Raw genomic sequence first — 19,417 nt, 5'->3', positions numbered from 1 at the left:
TGTAGATATAAGGACACATTTTATATAAAACATAAATCACCATTGCTTTGAACTGTGTGACCCCATTACCTCCCACAACGTAAAGATCAGACCTCCTTTCATATTTCAGTAGACAGAGCATTGAGCTGATGAAATGTTTCATTGTTTGATTTCCAGAGAGCATAGGGGGTATGAACATCATACAATTATATATATATACAGCTAAAAAACCAAACTAGTAAAACTATAATGATGAAAAGATATTGCCATTTACTATTATTTAAATGACTACTTAGTGATTACTTAAATGACAAAAAGTCATGTCAAAATTCCTTACCATATTTTGGTATTTTGCTGTGTGTGATAAGATGGCATTTTTATTCTACAGTATCTCAGCCCCCTCCAGCCAAAGTCCATCAGGAACATCTCTGTAGTTAAACAAAGTTGAGTTTGTAGGCTCACTGTAATGTGTGGGACAACACACCATGAGAAACCCCATGGAGTCTCAGTGAGAGGGTGTTAGGTGGGCCTTGTTATAGGATTTGGGCTGTGTAAGATGGTTCTGGAAAGTTCAAGGAAGCATGCTTTTCCTCTGGGTTGGGTGCTCTAAGAAAATTGCAGCAGTTCTATAATTGGGTATCTTAATTTTTTTCTAGAAGGTGGAAGGTATGGAACACACCTAAAACTATGATTGGCGTGGGGTAGCAGCATTCTCTTGTACTAGCTGAGATGGAGGGATCTTGGTCATATTGGTGGTTTGGATAGCGTTTTCATTTTGTTTTATGGTTTTTGTTTTGTCTTTTCTATGCTCAGACATGATTTGGGAAAGGTCTTATTTTTGTCTTGTTCCAACAAGGTCAAAGAGCTATCATGTCTGATGTTAGTTGTTAGTTAAATTGATTACAGTCAACAGTAGAAAATCATGGCCTATCAGTTAGAGCCAGGCCGGCTCCAAGCCAACAGCATACAGGGGCTGTACTTTGTTTTCTTTTGCTTTGTTTTCTTTTGCTTTTTTTTCTTTAGTCTTTTCTTTTCAATGTGCAGAATAAAGTGATGGTTAAAGAGCTAAAACGTGTTCCTTCATAGCCAAAACAAACCAAACTATGGTAGTAAACAGAAAAAGGAAAATAGAGACTGACAAAGAAAAAATTGTCACCTCTGATGTGCTCTGTTATCTACTAATGTGCCAGGCAACTCAACCATGTAGAGAAGAGACCTTTAGCACATTACTTTTCAGACTCTAATGGTCTCAGTACTAAGGTAGGATACTTTCCATTAGCTACTGGAATATGGGGAAGTCACTTCATGCAAAAGATATTGGAATTTTCTTATGGATAATTCAGGATATTTCCCAAAAGCTTGTTTACTATACTTCTGTTTTTCCATCTCTAGGAAAATACCTAGTAACTTCTTGTTGATCCATTTCTAATGATCCATTCCATTTCTCTGTCACATCTCCAAATCTAGGGCTGAACATTTTCTCTTGAATTCAAAGATTCTCCCTTCTATAGGCAGAGAAACAAATGGATTATAAAATACTAACAGATAAAACGTGATATTTGTAAGTAATTTAAGCACCACTGAAACTTACCTGTATGGTTCATATCAATTCACTAGCAGACTTTCTCCAAAATGGAAAAAAAAATTACTAATTATTTTTTCTTCTTAGTTAGAACTCAGATAGCATTTGTTTAAATACTCCTAACTCTACTTTCAAGTGGAGCTGCTTAAAGTTATTTTACATAACTTTTGAAATAGCATTACCAGAATTACATAACTGAGTATGTAATTATCAGTGCTTTTCCTCCTCCAAATCTTCCCCAAATCATGAAGTTATCATACTTGAAATAATCTGGGTCACCACTGAAGTACAACAGTGGTTATAGAGAACTTAGAATTTATAAGAGCACATAGAACATTTTCTTTTCCTCTGTTAAGAAATACTGCATCCTTATTTGGCAGAAAGGTTGTGCACTTGTGCTTCTGTGGTTTAGAGAAGGAATGGCAATTTGCCAGTGTCCTGTTGTGTCTTTTTTTGAAGAAGCCTTTAATATTAATAGCTCAGTTGAACTGAAGTAGATAAAAGCAGCAGCATTCTTTTCTGGAATTGGGTTGGTTATATCATTACAAAGAAAATAGGAATTGAAAAATAACCAAATATATTGCCAGAATTAAACTCTAAAGTGATTTTAAGAAGCAAATTTTTTGGACCAGGAACCAGACATCTGTACACATTTGAATGAAAACAGAGCACTGTTCAAACAATGGTCATCCTCAAAAGATACTGACATGCACTCTAACCCACAATTGCCTCTGTTTCATCCCCATTTGCAGTTTTAGAGGTACTTTTTAGGGAAGACTATTTGTTTAGAGACTCTTTCCCTCCTGAAAAAACCTATATTTTGTGTATTACTTAGCAAATATTTGTTGGATTATAAATAAAGTGAAAGGAGCTTATTACTCAATTGTGAAAAAGACACATGAAGAGTCTCCCTTATGTTACTTAAAGCCTAGATGGAGTCACAAATAGTGAAAAAGTAAACTAATAAATGGAAAATAATAAATGTTGAAACAAGTTATGATATCCAGTTACGGGCAGAATTGAAACTTTTAAATTGTATCATCAAAATTTTAAATAGCACGAGCATGTATTTTAGTCCATGTTTTCCATGGATTGTTCTATTTAGAAACAGTTCAAAGTGATGATCATTAATGAAAAAACTGCGTAACATAGATATTTACACATTTAAGCTAAATCTGTGTTCTCTTTTACATGAATCATTTTATTTGACATGCCATTCACCTTTAAGACACCATTGACTTATTTAATAACTATGCAAGGGCATCGTATCCTACATGTCATGATTGTATGTTCTACAAAACAGTGTTCTGTGATTAGAAAATAAGAGTAAAGGGTAGGAGGAGGTAGGTAGTGAAGAGCTCAGAAGACATGTTTATCCTGGTGATGTAAAATTGGGAATTGAGACACAAAGTCAGACTTGAAGTCAAAAGGATCAGTGAAATCACTTAGGTGGAGATTGTAGAAAATTTGTTCGAAGGAAAGTTTATTCAGAATTCAAATCTATAAAATTGATGAAAATAGAATTGCTCTTATTGAGGTAGAGGAAGGAGGTACGGACATTACACCTCCTCACACCCTCCATGACCCCAAGGTGATCCCTTGTCTCTAGGGACAGTTTATAAAATGCTGATGTTACCAAAGAATGGAGAATAAGAGAATTTAGCTCACATCACCCACGCGGTCATGGGAAAATAACACAGTATCTCTGAGCATCATCTTCCTCATAATAATGATTTCCAACCTCTAGTCTTTTAAACTCTCCAGCTAAGTTATCTAAGTCATTCTAAGCAGGTTCTACAGATGACAGGAGTCATGAATTCCTCATTGATAAAAATGTGCTTCTTCTTTAAAATAAAATTTTTGATTAGCATGAAGAATAAAAACAAGTTTACAGGCAAACAAAGATCAGGTAAAATGCTCTCCTCTAAAGCAATTATACTCCAATAAAACAATGAATAAATAAAGCATAATCTCGTAAGGATTTCTCCCTGTATGGCTCTCTGTATCTTCCTCTCCCCCTTCCCTTACCTCTCTGGCATTTCTCACAACTACCTTTTACCTTGATAATTGTAATTTTTGCTCATGTTTCCTCCTCTATCTGAATGCTTTTCTGCCAATGATTACCCTTCAGCACTGGAAAAAATCTTACTCATCCTTTAAAATTTATCTCATTCATTTCTTTTTATCGGAATTTTCCTTAACTAGTCTAGTTGATATTCCTCAGTACTCTCATAATACTCTCACAATAGGGCCCATACTGAAGATATGGGCTTTCAAGTTAAAGGACATAGGCTGAGCTTCTGGATAAACCCTGTACTAGTTGTGTGATCTCGGGCAAGTTACTATGCCTTTAAACCTCCTTCTTTTTATCTCCAAATTGAGGTACATAAAGAAATTAACTCCTAAGTTTAAGTAATAAAATTATGCATATAAAACACATTTTTCTTCAAAGGTTATAACAGCATAAAATGTGTTTCTTAAATTAATAATAGTATATTACATCTTTGAAGACAACTAGTGAAAACAAGGCTTTAATCAAGCAAACAATTGTGATACAGATATCATATAGGGCCAGTAGTCATGATACTTAGATTCATAGAGACCTTTTTTCAGTGGCCTTTACCTTATGCCAAATAAGAATCTACCTAATCTAATGGGATGACCAGTTTAGAAACATAAAATTTAACATAAACATACTAATCTAGCATGGTGAAAGAAGGCTCCGGAGCCAGACTGTCTATGTTCAAATCCCAGCTCTGCCATATTATAGCTGTATGAGTTGGACAAATTCTTTAATTCTTTTAACAGTTTTTCTTTTATATAATGGGAATAATTATAGAACTCGTTACATAAATTAAGTAATAAAATAAATAAAATTTTTGTGAGGACTAAGAGTTAATATAAGTAAAATGTTCATAATATTCCTTGGAATGGAGTAAGCCTTGAGTATTGTTCACAATTATGACTGAATGCTAGGTACTTTGCTAGATGCAGGGGATTCTGTGATGAACCTTGGGAAGCTAGGCATTGAGCACATAAACAAACATGAGTGTATAATTCCAAATTGTGATTATGCCAAGATAGAAGCACATAATCAGAAGGACTAGAATGAGGGTGAGAAATAAGGAGTTAAAAGGTAAGCATTCTTACCATGGGAAAATATTTAAGGAATGATTAATTTTCCCTCAATGTTGTAGCATTTTTTAAAATAAAGAAATAGTTGAAACTTGATAAATTTTACCATATATTTTTATTTTTATAAGTAAACCTTATGTAATTTTCTTTTTTCACATATGTGAATATGTATAGCTGCTCAGAGAAGGAATAAACATTGTCTATTTTTATAGCCTATCAACTAAGAGTGTGTCAACCTCCACCACCTGTACCCAATGCTGAAATTTTGACAGAAGATGATGAATTTGAAATAGGTAAAGTCTGCTAAATTACTTTCAAAGAAAACATACTGTGAGCAGAGGTATTTACTTTAAAAGAAATAAGAATAAAGAATAGTAGCAGCCTGTCTTAGACCTTCTTTCCCTGGATCGATGGGGATTGTTTAGAATTCTTAAGACTGGGTAACAATGAAAAGAGGAAAGGGAGTATTAGGCAAGAAGAAAGAATTCTGTATTTCCAGGATGTACAGTTAGAAAACAGTGCAGGAATTTGAACCGTATAACTATTCTGGTAGTTCCTTCCAAAGTATTATTTTGCTACCTTCCAACACTGTAGTGTTGAATTCAGGCATAAACCTGATGTGTATAATGAAGGATATGTAGGGTGTATTAGAAGACATGTTTTATTTCCATGTCTTTGAAAACAATTGGTTGGTTATGCTCAAATTGATCGTAAATAAAGTCCTTTTAAAATTTGGTTGGAAATTTAACTGTAATAATATCTAATAGTTTGAAAAATTATGTAAGAAAAGAAGACATCCTAATGTTATCATAATAAATTTTTATCATTATTATCCTAGTAATATTATTATTTGTTGAGAAATGTAAGAAAACATCAATGACCAATGTACATCTAATCTTAATATCAATAACTAGGAATCTCCTTTTAACTGCTTGATATATTTTTAATGAATACCTTACCAGTACCAACTGGATTATTTCCTTACTACTATTGCTTATATCTAACCAGATTGCCCCAGTACAGTCTTACTTGTAGTTTATTATTGGCTTCAGTTCTGATTGGTCAGTGCTTATGACATACTAGTAGTTCAATATTTTGAATGTCATCACTGCTTATAACTAATAGAATTTTTATATTGATTGAAAATGACTGAAAGAAAAAATATTCTAATTTTATATCGAAACATCTGTTTATTTTAACCATTACTTTGTTGCTTATCAGAAGCCCCTTCTACATTTTTTTTTTAAATAGGTGATATTATTAGGTATCAGTGTCTTCCAGGATTTACTTTGGTTGGTAATGCAATTCTGACATGCAGATTAGGAGAACGACTCCAGATGGATGGAGCGCCTCCAGTTTGTCAAGGTACCAATTCTTATGATTATTTATTTCTAAATATCTGTTTTATGTTTAATTCAGTACTAGCAAAATAGAGAACAATCTATTTTATATAATTATATATTTAACTGACAATAATGTTAAATATTATACAACTCATAAGTGGTATTTTTCATTCCATTATTTCTCAGATTTAAGTAAACATTTTTAATTCATCCAAGGCTTAAGTTTTCTAGTTTATCCTAAACTCAATTCAATCTATTTAAATTATTTTTGCTGTGAGGAGTGGAAATGGAGGTAGAAAGCAAGAAAAATCACTTTAAATAAAGATTCCAATGTTGACTGCAAGTAGTTTCTATTCTGGCCACTAGAATCATTAAACTTTTTTGAGCACCTGTTAAGAATGAGGATCTGAGGGAAAAAACAAACAAACAGAAAGTTGTAAATGGTCCCTGCTGTGAAAGCAACATAGTGTAAGGGATATGACAGCCATACAGCTTGTAGTAATACAGTACTAAGGAAACAGGCCAGGGAGCTATAGAGTCACATAATTTTAAACTGTTTATAGGACAGGGAAAGCTTGATGGAGGCATTGCTCCCTGAGTCATAGGTTCCAAATGAAAAGTGATACTTACTTTGGTAGAACTAAGATAGGGAAAGTGTGGTCCAAGTGACAGAGGTATATGCAAAGACACAGAAATGAAAGACAGTGAGGTACAGACTTCAAGGCATTCACTATGTTATAAGGGCAAAACCATGATGGATCTTGAATGATGTACTGGGATTTTGATGTTCAGGAATCATGTATTATTAACTTGTATAGCTCCTAGGGCCCGTAACAGTGCCTAACACATAGTAACTAATTATAAATATTGGTTAATTTGAATAAAATTGAATTGAACTTGATTATACATCTCCAGATTTTCTTGGATTACCTCCTTCACTGGGGTTTATTCTTGAGAAATAGAAATCTGTTTTATGCAGTATCTTAACTGTTACAATGAGCCTAAAACAAAAATTCTGTTTATTATTACAAGCATGTTGTAAGTAGGAATAAGCGTTTGATTTTTCTACCTCACTGGAATCCTTATAAGAAGATAGAAGGATTTTCATAAGGGGCTTTTACAGTATCAAAAAGAAAGACATGTTTGGAGGTATAACCAGCAACAATATAAGAATTTTCCTTGCTCTTAGTCAATGATTTTTATAGGCCATCTTAAAGTTGTTTGTTTATTCTGAAGTCTACCACCTTTACTCCTGAATGAACAAGCAATTACATACCAGGATTTCTTCCTTGACCCAATGTATAAACTTCATTGTGAGCTCTTGGAGAGCAACACTTCTTTTTTATATATCTGGATCCCAATTCAATATTATATTTAATTAAAAATACAAAACAGTTTTGTTATTTGAGTCCCTCATCTCTCAGATTTTCAATATCATATTTCTAAAATCAGAATTTCCTGTAGATTAGTAAATGTGTTTCTTCTTATTCTATCTGCTCTGGAGATACAAAAAAGGATGATCAATCTTTGTCTCATAATAACACTATGGGTACTAGCTAAAAGTTAATTATCCCTCAGAATGAGTTTATGCAGCGTTACTATATTAATTAATTGACCAGGCACTTAAGCTAAAAAGCTGAGTTAAAATTTTGTTTGAGTTAATTCATAATCCCACTAAAAGATTGTCATTCATTTGGAATCTGTTGTAACTAATCTATACTGTTTTTAGTCTATTTTAAATTATTTGATTTTTTCACTTTTCCTAAAAGAGGCTATATCATTTTTGTTATTCCTCCCTGGATCCTCTTTAGTTCTTTATATCACACTTAAAACATGGAAAGCAAGTCTAAATATGGTGCTCTTCAAAGGGTTTGATGTAAATGAAATATAATAGGTGACTACAGATAGTTAAAAACATGGGGTCCATCTAGCTGAATGTGTGAGACTTTCTGTACTTTAAACTTCCTGGGCATTAGTTTCCTCATACGCATAATGGGGATAAGAATTGTAGACATTTCTTAAGGTTGCTGTGACAAGTAAGTGATATAATGAACAAAAGGTGCTTAACAGTATCTAATGTACACATATTTACTCTTGATGATTGTCTTACTCTTGACGTATGTTGGTTAGTGTGAGAATAGGTTAATTTGTGTATTTACAGTAAATTATATTGAATCATACCAGTTTTTCAAAAGTAATATGGAATATTTGTTCAATTGAAAACATTGGGACCATTAAGATACAGCACCTGCTTTTCAATAACAATAGCCTGAGAAGAAAATCAAAAAAGTGATGAAATGATAGCCATAAAATTGCTAACTGCAATAACAGAAGCATACATGACAGAGGTACCAAGAAGAAAATCAACAGTTCTCCTTGGGTTGATGGAGGAGAGGTTCAGGAAGTGTTTGTTTCACAGAGGATGAGACTTGATCTGGGTTTTGAGATGTGCTAACATTTCAAATGCATCAGACAAGAGTAAGACTTTGAAACAGAAGCACTAATGGATAGGCTGAGTTCAAAAAAATTATAAGTCATCCAGTATGTTTGGAGCATTCTGTTTCAGAGGAGGAGCTGCAGAAAACAAAGCTGGAGAAGTAGGCAGGGACTGAAGTTGAAGGGCTTTGAAGGTGCTGAATGGCTTTTAGTAAGGGAATGACATGTTCAGTAACCCAGTTACTCACTTAGTTAAATATTTCAGAAGTATTAAACAGCAGGGCACACACAACAGAAACCCTTTCTTAAAACTTACTTCAGTTTGTCATATGGTTATATATCTTTTATTTCAATATGCCATAACTATATATTCACTAATGTTCTTCATCTTTGACTCAAGTTTTCCATTCCATTTCTAGCCTTCAAGTTTCTTTGTTTATTTATTTATTTTACATATTTTTCATTTTGTGAAAAGCAAACATCAGGTTTCTCTTTTTAGACTGAGAAGGACTTAATACTATTTGCTGAATTATTTTTTTTTTAAATCTTGAAATCACATCCAAGAAGCAAATGTCTCAGATTCAAATAAGAGAAATAGAAGTTTAAAAAAAAGAAAGGAAACAACTCTTAGATTAGCTATACTGTATTCTATAGTAAAAATTTAAATATCTGTATATGAAGTTATGGCAGTTATTTTCAAGTTATTTCAAGTTATTAACTTGATTAAAGAACAATCATATGTTGCCATAATTCACTATTTTACTTACTCTTTTCTACCCCTATACTACTTGAAGACTTTATGATTCAAAATATTTCATGTCCTTCCACCCTGGAAATGACAAATATATAAATCCTTCATCTATTCGTCTGTATTTTAGCAACAGTATTTGGTATTTTGAAGCCTAGTTTATTTGAACAAACATTGAGAAACAAGGATGTACGCAGTAATAACACTCAAAAATTGGTCCAAGCTACATTTAAAAACTATTTATCAGTGATATACATAGGACATTTTACTGTAGTGGCTACAGTTTGAGGACAGAAGAAAAAGTAAGGAAGGAAAAGGACAGGGTAAAGACATAGGCAAGAGAGGCAGAGGGGAGAAAACGTAAGAAGATGAAGGAAAATAGGGAAAATAATATAAAGAAATAGAAGGTAATAAAATACCTTATCTTTCTATTATCTATGTATTTATTGTCCAGAAAAATAATGTATCTTCCATGTAATAATAAAAGGAAATTAATACCATAAAATTTTAGGTCATTCCTCCATATTTTGAACTGCAAGCTTATTATACAAGTTGTCTTTTTATACAGATAGCTCAAGATATTATCTCCTTTATTGTTATTTAATATGAAAACATTTAAAAACTGGGTATTTAATGCAATTTTCACTTAAATACATTTCAATTAAAGTATTGAAATGCAACTTTAAAATGCAACTTTCAGTATTTAAAATGCAACTTTCACTTAGGTCTAAAACACTAGCATCATCTAATGGTATATATTTTTTGACAGTGGTCTGTCCTGCCAATGAATTACGCCTGGATTCTACGGGAGTCATATTGAGCCCTGGATATCCTGACAGTTACCCAAATCTTCAAATGTGTGCTTGGAGCATTTCTGTGGAAAAAGGATATAATATTAGCATGTTTGTAGAATTCTTCCAGACAGAAAAGGAATTTGATGTTCTTCAGGTGTATGATGGTAACTATGGGTTATATTTACTGAATATTCATAAATTCAATTCAACTACTCTAATTATACTTTCAGACCTTCAGTAGAAACACTGCTTATATGATTTTATTTTATCTTATGAGTATTTTTAGAAGTATCAACATCAAACTTACCTATATACCATATGAAAATTGTAGTTAGCTTGATTATTATGTTATAAATTGTAGCTGCTTTAGCTATGGAATTAAAATGTTTAAACAAACATTTTATGTTATGTTTTAAGTTATTATTGATGAAGTAAATTGGTTCTGGATTAATTTCACCATATTTAATACTATTCTAAATATATAAAATACTAAAGATGAATTATTCAGTTACACCTAAATTGTATTATTTTCTTTCTGAAGGACCAAATATTCAAAGTCCAGTGCTTGTTTCACTCAGTGGGGATTATTCATCTGCTTTTAATATAACAAGCAATGGTCATGAAGTATTTCTTCAATGGTCAGCAGATCATGGCAATAACAAAAAAGGCTTCCGGATAAGATATATAGGTATGTGATATTTATAACTTCAGTACAGATCTCACCTACATCCTCAGTATGGTTGTGATTAAAGAGCAATGACACATACACTATTTAATTAGGTATGAATTTAAATCATATTTCTTCCATTGATGTTTCTTGAGCAATTTATGTAACATCTCTATGCCTCAGTTTCCTCATTGTAATGATAATAATGCTCTGTCTTTCATATAATTTCGAAATGATTAAAAGGACTTAAGTTATTTATGACTTATCTAAGTTAATTATAAATTAAACTCTGGGGCTTCCCTGGTGCCGTAATGGTTAAGAATCCACCTGCCAATGCAGGGGTCCAAGATCCCACATGCCATGGAGCAAATAAGCCTGTGCACCACAACTACTGAGCCCACGTGCCACGATTACTGAAGCCCATGCAACTAGAGCCCGTGCTCCGCAACAAGAGAAGCCACTGCAGTGAGAAGCCCACACACAGCAACGAAGAGTAGCCCCGACTCGCCACAACTAGAGAAAGCCCACGCGCAGCAACGAAGACCCAGTGCAGCCAAAAATAAATAAATAAATAATTTAAAAAAATTTCCAGCCAAAAAAAAAAATTAAACTCTGATATTTTAAGTGCTTTATTTCCCAGCAGAAATTTCCCTTGAACTCTCACAAAATGTTAATAGTGTTGCTCAGTTGTATCTGATCTACTTAATATATATAACTCCTTTAAATGAGAAGTTTAAACAAAAGATAAACATGCAGTAGAAAAAATTTTTGTCTTCACTCTTGCCCACCTATTTATGATACTTGCTAAAATATATTAAATTTTAAAAGAGAAAATGATGAACACATCACTTAGAAACATTTAGTTTTAAAAAAAATGTTTTGTCATCATTGCTTTTCATTGAGTAATATCTAGAAAGATGTAGGCTGAAAATCCTTCTTATTATCAAGATGAAATAGCTTTTCCTGTATGCCTTCTTGTTTATAAGGTCTACTAATACTGAGACAGTAATTTTCTTGTTAAGTGTACATAGTTTTCCATTATGCAAAGATTATATCCCTTCTCTTTATTGCCATCCTAAATCATGTCAGATGCCATAGGTATGTGCTCAATAACAGAATACTTCAGACCCAATCAACCATCTCTATCTCTCCAGTGTTCAGACCATGTCTCCCCAAGGTATGGGTCATTGCTAATCAATTCTACTGAAAATTACTTTCTTAAATATTTTATAGATTATTCTGACACAACAATTGTAGACATGGACTTAAATAAAATTTTGAATTCCAGTTGTAAAGATAAACTCATGAATTTTACTCATTTATATAAATTTGCATATATGTATGTTATGTGCAAATACCATTTTTGTCTACTTTGATTTTAAAACTATAAGGTGATAATTTGCCTTTATCAACAATTTGTCTTTTACATATTAGAAGTAACTCGTCACTGACATTATAGCATGTTTACAAGTTTTATCCTATAATAGATATCTATTAAATTTGAAAAATGTTATTAGGCATGCAAAGGAGAAATGTTTAAAAATTTAAACATACGCCCAAGTCATTCTTGAGGTTTTTCATATTTGAATGTGAACTTTGTAAATGTCTTTTTATTAAAGTTGTGCCAGACTGTATTTAAAAAGTCAGAATGTTAAATTATATTTTTAATAACCATAATAACTTAAAGGGAAATCATTCAAATCCAACAGTTATAAGCATAAGTTCACTATATTAAAGACTAATCCTTATTTATGTTGATATTCATGACAAAGTTAGATATAAATGTAATGAAAACATCATTTTTGGCCCCAAGAACAGCTTGACATATTGAATATAAATTTTTCCTTTAGAAAATGACAGGTTATGACATATATATTCTAAGTCCAATCTGTTTCTTACTATTTACCCCTAAAGCCTCATTTTTTTCTCAGATGAATACATTGAAGTTTCAGTTTCAAAGGGTAAATGGATCCTGCCATGCTGAATAGTCTCAAAAGTACATATATATGAAAAAGCCATTTCACGTTATCTTTTGACATTCTAGACTTCAGGAGATGAAAGAAGTTTTATTTTATTGGCATTTTTTATCACCATATATAAGCACTCTTGGCAGCATGGAAACTCTTTAATAAACTGGAAGAGAGGATTATGGAATGTGGAGGGACTATTTTAGACATCCACCAAAATGAAATGCATGAACTAACATGACATAGGTGTCTGCAGGTAATTTCAAAGTGACATGTAAACAACATGCTCTAAAATATTGCTACTAAACTGTGGCATTTAGGCCCTTCAGATGACAGGAAATACCAGTTCCAAAATTCAATAAACTATTTGTAGGGCTTTTGAACCTCCAGGGTATTAAGAAGGTATAATGTATTTCAATTAGGAGACATCTCCAGTGATAATAAGAATCAGAAGAAAGCCCAGAAATAGTTATGTCTCCTAAAAGTTATGTCACTAGATTGTCAGGTGGATGGAAAATAATATATGTCCATATGAAGTAAAACTCACATAGATGGCAATTGAATTGGCCAATTTTTATGAACTAGTATTTACTTTAAGGTTTTTATAACTCTAGATTGTAAAGAGTTTCTGATTCATTAATTTTATATGATTTTTATTTTTTTCTTTTAAAAAGCTTTCTACTGTAGTACACCAGAATCCCCACCTCATGGATACATTATCAGTCAGACAGGTGGACAGCTTAATAGTGTGGTCCGCTGGGCCTGTGATCGAGGATTCCGACTTGTTGGGAAAAGCAGTGCTGTGTGCAGAAAGTCTTCCTATGGGTATCATACATGGGATGCACCGGTCCCTGCTTGTCAAGGTGAAGTATATTAACCAGAAATGGCACATTAATAAAAGATTAACCCCGTTTAACTTTTATTTGGATTGCTGAAACTTCCAAAATTATAAATATGCAGAACCATATTATAGATACCTCTAAGGAAAATAAGGCTGAAAAACACAGACTGATAAATTTGAGGAGCTTGAGACACATTGTCTTATAATTCTTCATTTGTTGTTACGTGATTTATACCTTTACTCTATCCACTTATATGCATACTTTACTCATGCATCTACCATTCCCGTCACTTTGCTGTCAGAAAATGAATGACCCAGAGCTGGAGTGTGTGTTAGTGTGGAGTCTGCAGAGAGAAAAGAGGGGATAAGAGTAGGCAAGGTCACTGATGATGTTCACTCTCAAGTATGCAAAAATGTGCTCTCAGTGCAACAAATTTAAAAGAGGAAAATGTAGCCAATTACCACATTTTTTCTTCACTGTTTAGGTAACTCAACAGAGATGTCTTTCATTTCCATTTTATTTTGTTAAAAAGCAAGGCACTCTCTGAGCATTGTATCCGGCTATAGCAAAAAAATGACAAGTCAACAAATGGCACATTTTAGAGCTTTGGACTAGGTCTTGTTTTTAAAGAGTAGTTGAGTCTCTTAGCTAGGTATAGTAATAAAGACAAGTTCAACATAAAGAAAATGTAATGTCATTGGACTCTGAAAATTTTTGAACATCACATTATTTTGTAATATGAAATTTAAATTTATATTTGATTTATTTTACCCAGCCTGTGGAGGCATATATAACAACTATGAACCCTCACATAATAGCCCGGAGATGGAAACAACCTAAGTGTCCATCATCAGATGAATGGATAAAGAAGATGTGGCACATATATACAATGGAATATTACTCAGCCATAAAAAGAAACGAAATTGAGCTATTTGTAATGAGGTGGATACACCTAGAGTCTGTCATGCAGAGTGAAGTAAGTCAGAAAGAGAAAGACAAATACCGTATGCTAACGCATATATATGGAATTTAAGAAAAAAAATGTCATGAAGAACCTAGGGGTAAGACAGGAATAAAGACACAGACCTACCAGAGAATGGACTTGAGGATATGGGAAGGGGGGAGGGTAAAAGCTGTGACAAAGTTAGAGAGAGGCATGGACATATATACATTACCAAACGTAAGGTAGATAGCTAGTGGGAAGCAGCAGCATAGCACAGGGAGATCAGCTCGGTGCTTTGTGACCGCCTGGAGGGGTGGGATAGGGAGGGTGCGAGGGAGGGAGATGCAAGCGGGAAGAGATATGGGAACATATGTATATGTATAGCTGATTCACTTTGTTATAAAGCAGAAACTAACACACCATTGTAAAGCAATTATACTCCAATAAAGATGTAAAAAAAAAAAAGGATGCTTTCAGTTAATAAATAATGGATGTTACCTATCATCTACTTATTGGAGGCAATTTATATAAAACAAATAAAATATAAAAGATATCAGTTAAAATTTAAACAGCAGCAAGTTAAAATGAGCAGAGAATAGGTATTACCAGATACCCAAAATGGTTTATTTTACCTGTTAAATTGCAATTTCTAATTCATGAAAATATAGCTTTCATAGGCATGTATAAATAAATGAGAAATGAAAGAACTGTTTCCTTATATTGCTGATCCAGAAACATTAATTACTTACTAGAATTCTGGGATGTATCCTAAACTTAATGGGTTACCATAATTGAAGGTACTGACTTCATGTAGAATAGATACATTTTAATAAACTAGCAAAACATCTGCTTTCCTTTGACCAATGAATAGCAGGAGTATTCATACATTTTTAGTATTAAATGGTTTCCCAGAATTGGTTTGAGAAAGAATCATGATCTCATAATTTTAGAATCACAGGAATTTAAAATATATATAATAACTTCTAAATCATATAGATTTTAAATAAACATTTAAATGCACTGAACTTTGAACAATTAAATTTCAGTTATTAAGGATTGTTTATATATATATAGATAATCTTTGAGAAACCTTTAGTGAAAATAATTAACTGTTGGTTAAAATAAAAAATTATCCTGAACTTTCTGAAGTTTTGAAATTGCTTTGTAGTGTCAGCAGTATAATTTCATTGATTTTTTTATATAATATGGCATTTATATATGGAGCATTTTTTAATTGTTCTTGATTTGAAATTTTTCTAAAATTACAAATAGGTTATTTTTTTTAACATCTTCATTTGAGTATAATTGCTTTACAATGGTGTGTTAGTTTCTGCTGTTTAACAAAGTAAATCAACTATACATATATGCATATCCCCATTTCTCCTCCCTTTTGCATCTCCCTTCCACCCTCCCTATCCCACCCCTCTAGGTGGACACAAAGCTACTAGCTGATGTTCCTGTGCCATGCAGCTGCTTCCCACTAGCTATCTATTTTATATTTGGTAATGTATATATGTCCATGCCACTCTCTCACTTTGTCCCAGCTTACCCTTCCCCCTCCCTATGTCCTCAAGTCCATTCTCTACATCTACATCTTTATTCCTGTCCTTCCCCTAGGTTCTTCGGAATCTTTTTTTTTTTTTTTAGATTCCATATATATGTGTTAGCATACAGTATTTGTTTTTCTCTTTCTGATTTACTTCACTCTGTATGACAGACTCTAGGTCCATCTACCTCACTACAAATAACTCAATTTCATTTCTCTTTATGGCTGAGCAATATTCCATTGTATATATGTGCCACATCTTTATCTGTTCATCTGTCGATGGACACTTAGGTTGCTTTCATGTCCTGGCTATTGTAAATAGTGCTGCAGTGAACATTGTGGTACATGACTCTTTTTGAATTATGGTTTTCTCAGGGTATATGACCAGTAGTGGGATTGCTGGGCCATATGGTAGTTCTATTTTTAGTTTTTTAAGAATGTCCATACTGTTCTCCACAGTGGCTGCACCAATTTACATTCCTGCCAATAGTGCAAGAGGGTTCCCTTTTCTCCACACCCTCTCTAGCATTTATTGTTTGTAGATTTTTTGATGATGGCCATTCTTACTGGTGTGAGGTGATACCGCATTGTAGTTTTGATTTGCATTTCTCTAATGATTAGTGATGTTGAGTATACTTTCATATGTTTGTTGGCAATCTGTATATCTTCTTTGGAGAAATGTCTGTTTAGGTCGTCTGCCCATTTTTGGATTGGGTTGTTTGTTTTCTTGATATTGAGCTTCATGAGCTGCTTGTATATTTTGGTAAATCAAAATGTAGCTGAAAAATAAGATATTTTGCATAGTAACATGATGAAATATTTATAACTCAAAGAATCATTTCCAAAATTGATCCTTTATTTTCACTGAAACAATTTTAAAACATTAATTATTTTATAAAATTGTTTGTTGTATATGACCTGTGTTTGGGCATAGCTAATTGAAATGAAAGGGTTAAATGTCATTGGGGAGAGCTATTCACACAATTTTTGTTTTGTTCCAAATTTGTTTTGCATTCTTCAGTTATTTTTATTCTTCTTGTCTCTTCAGTCTCCTTATACATCCTCACATATATTTACTTAAGCTGTGGTTACGCAATGTGAACACAATTCAAGATAGAAAATTTAGTCTGTTATCTCTATTTCGGTTTGAGAAGGTGTTTTGTTTCTTTGTCTACACATTAACTAATCATTCATTGACTCCCTGCCCTATCACTAATTAAACCATTATCATCCCTGTATACAATCGAGTATTGTACAGGGTTATGCAGAAACAGTCACTTTGTATTCCCTGTTTCACTTTATTTTTTTCAAGTTCTAACACATTTCTTTTATTGTCTTCTTAGTTATTATAAAAAGGAAAATATCAGCCAACATTCACTACCAACATGAGATATACGTGAACATTTGAGATATACAACTGGCAAATGAACACATTAAAAATGTTCAACATGATGAACCGTTAGGGAAATGCCATCAGACCATAGTAAGATAACTCTATACACTTTTAAAACAGGTTAATATTTAGTACATTTAATATAAAAACCAAGTACAGGTATGGGGACATCTTTGTTTCACTTTTAATTTGTGCTTGTTTCAGAGTTCTGCAGAGAACTTCTGACAATCACTCAGTGATGATGGTTCTTCTGAACTCTGTTTGTTTTCCTTTTTTTTTTAGCTAAGAAGTTAAATTGTATAGTATCTACAGGCACATTTATCCTATCATTTTAGTATGTTGTCTTTTTTTCAATTCTAAAATACAATCATTATATACTAAATACATGTATGGAACCTATATTATTTAAACTAAATTTCATTGTTACTTTGCTCTAAGTTTAACCTACTCTACCCCAACAATGTACAGCTAATTTTTAAAAAATGAGTAAATACATGATCTTTGGTGGGGATTCAGTGGGGAAACAGTTTATTACAAATTGAAATACCCAGAAGTCCCAAGTGGAAATACAAATATTGCTTTAACAGACATCAGGGAACCATTTACCTTTGCAACACTGTTTTAGAGGTCTATAATTAGATAGCAAGAATAATAACATAATTATATGAGATTGCTTATATAATTTATTAAATCAATAGTACTACTTTTCTGTTTATAATTTGCAGGTTATCAAATTACAAAAGATCAAGCTATTCACCAGTAGGGAGTCTGCTATTCCACTTTGAGAATTTTATATGTGTTTTACTAAGATTTTTTTTTTTACTTTGTAGTCAATTTGCATGAATTAATTAAAATTAAACACCTAAGTGGTAGATTTTATAAGAGAAGTAGAAACAATTTTAGGTTGAAATGGAGACAGAATATTTACAGCTTTTGTAAATACTCAAACTAAACTCGTATCTTTCTATTATTTCTTTTGATACGAGAAAAATAGTTACAAGTTTAGAATCTCTTATATGAAACCAATAAAACTAGTTATTTCAGAATTTAGAGGTTTTCTGATTTTATACAATAAACTATTGAAATATAAATTTATACTGTAATTATCCCATTATGGTAAAACTAACTTTTACGTAAATCAGATTTATTGTAGATAAAAACCAAGACATCTGAGACGTATCAGTGAAATGCAGGAAGATCCAAACTAGGTTTTAAGATGATAAGTCCTGGCCCTATATTTATTAAATATATCCGTACACATGATATTCTATGGGAGGTGCACAAGCACATAGAGTTTGGCTGGACCTAAGACAAAGTAATATCCAGCCTCCAGGTAAAATAAATCTATTTGTTTTACTCCTGGCCGAAACCCTGATGAGTGTTGGTTACCACTACCTTTATAATCTTTAATACTGTCAAATTGAATTGACCGAACTTGCTAGGTCCACACATGTATTAGCACTAATACACTCTATATTTACTTAACTTGCCTTCTCTTATAATCTGTGTGCATGCTGATAACCATGCACATGCTGACAAGAAACTAAGTAAGAAACCAAGAAATAAAGTTTTAATAGTGTATAGATTCACCAATTTAAAAAGACATTCAATCAGAGTTTGAAATAATTGATTCAGAAAGTTGTAGTTCAAAAAAGGTTTTGCTGAAGATATTCTGAAATTGTTTCAGAGGAATTAATAAAATTCCAAATAGTTTTACATGCTTTATACCCTATGAGACTTATCTAATTATTTTTCTGTTTCTTTGGTTTTGTATGTATGTATTTATTTTAGCAATTTCCTGTGGGATTCCTAAAGCTCCAACAAATGGAGGAATACTCACAACAGACTACTTGGTAGGAACCCGAGTTACCTATTTTTGTAATGATGGATATAGATTGTCATCTAAGGAACTTACCACTGCTGTCTGTCAATCAGATGGAACTTGGAGCAATCATAACAAGACTCCTCGCTGTGTTGGTATGTATGTTAAGGAAATTTCATCACTTGTGTTTCTACTGGCATCTTATATGATCTGAAATTTT

The 19,417-nt window shown here is 32.6% G+C and overlaps 1 protein-coding gene across 4 annotated transcripts in view; it reads left to right on the top strand.

Moving 5' to 3' along the window:
- Nucleotides 1-19,417, top strand: part of CSMD3 (CUB and Sushi multiple domains 3) — a 1,073,652-nt gene that overhangs the window by 972,114 nt on the left and 82,121 nt on the right. For all 4 annotated transcript variants that reach the window (XM_065895021.1, XM_065895023.1, XM_065895022.1 and 1 more), the window contains 6 exons: nucleotides 4,909-4,989; nucleotides 5,948-6,061; nucleotides 9,993-10,181; nucleotides 10,559-10,705; nucleotides 13,326-13,514; nucleotides 19,167-19,352. In XM_065895021.1, coding sequence (XP_065751093.1) covers nucleotides 4,909-4,989; nucleotides 5,948-6,061; nucleotides 9,993-10,181; nucleotides 10,559-10,705; nucleotides 13,326-13,514; nucleotides 19,167-19,352 — 906 coding nt within the window. The remainder of the gene's footprint in view (nucleotides 1-4,908; nucleotides 4,990-5,947; nucleotides 6,062-9,992; nucleotides 10,182-10,558; nucleotides 10,706-13,325; nucleotides 13,515-19,166; nucleotides 19,353-19,417) is intronic.

The sequence above is a fragment of the Phocoena phocoena genome, chromosome 17 (genome assembly GCF_963924675.1).
Source record: "Phocoena phocoena chromosome 17, mPhoPho1.1, whole genome shotgun sequence".
Classification (NCBI taxonomy): Eukaryota; Metazoa; Chordata; class Mammalia; order Artiodactyla; family Phocoenidae; genus Phocoena; species Phocoena phocoena.
This window is presented reverse-complemented; position numbering and strand designations above follow the sequence as displayed.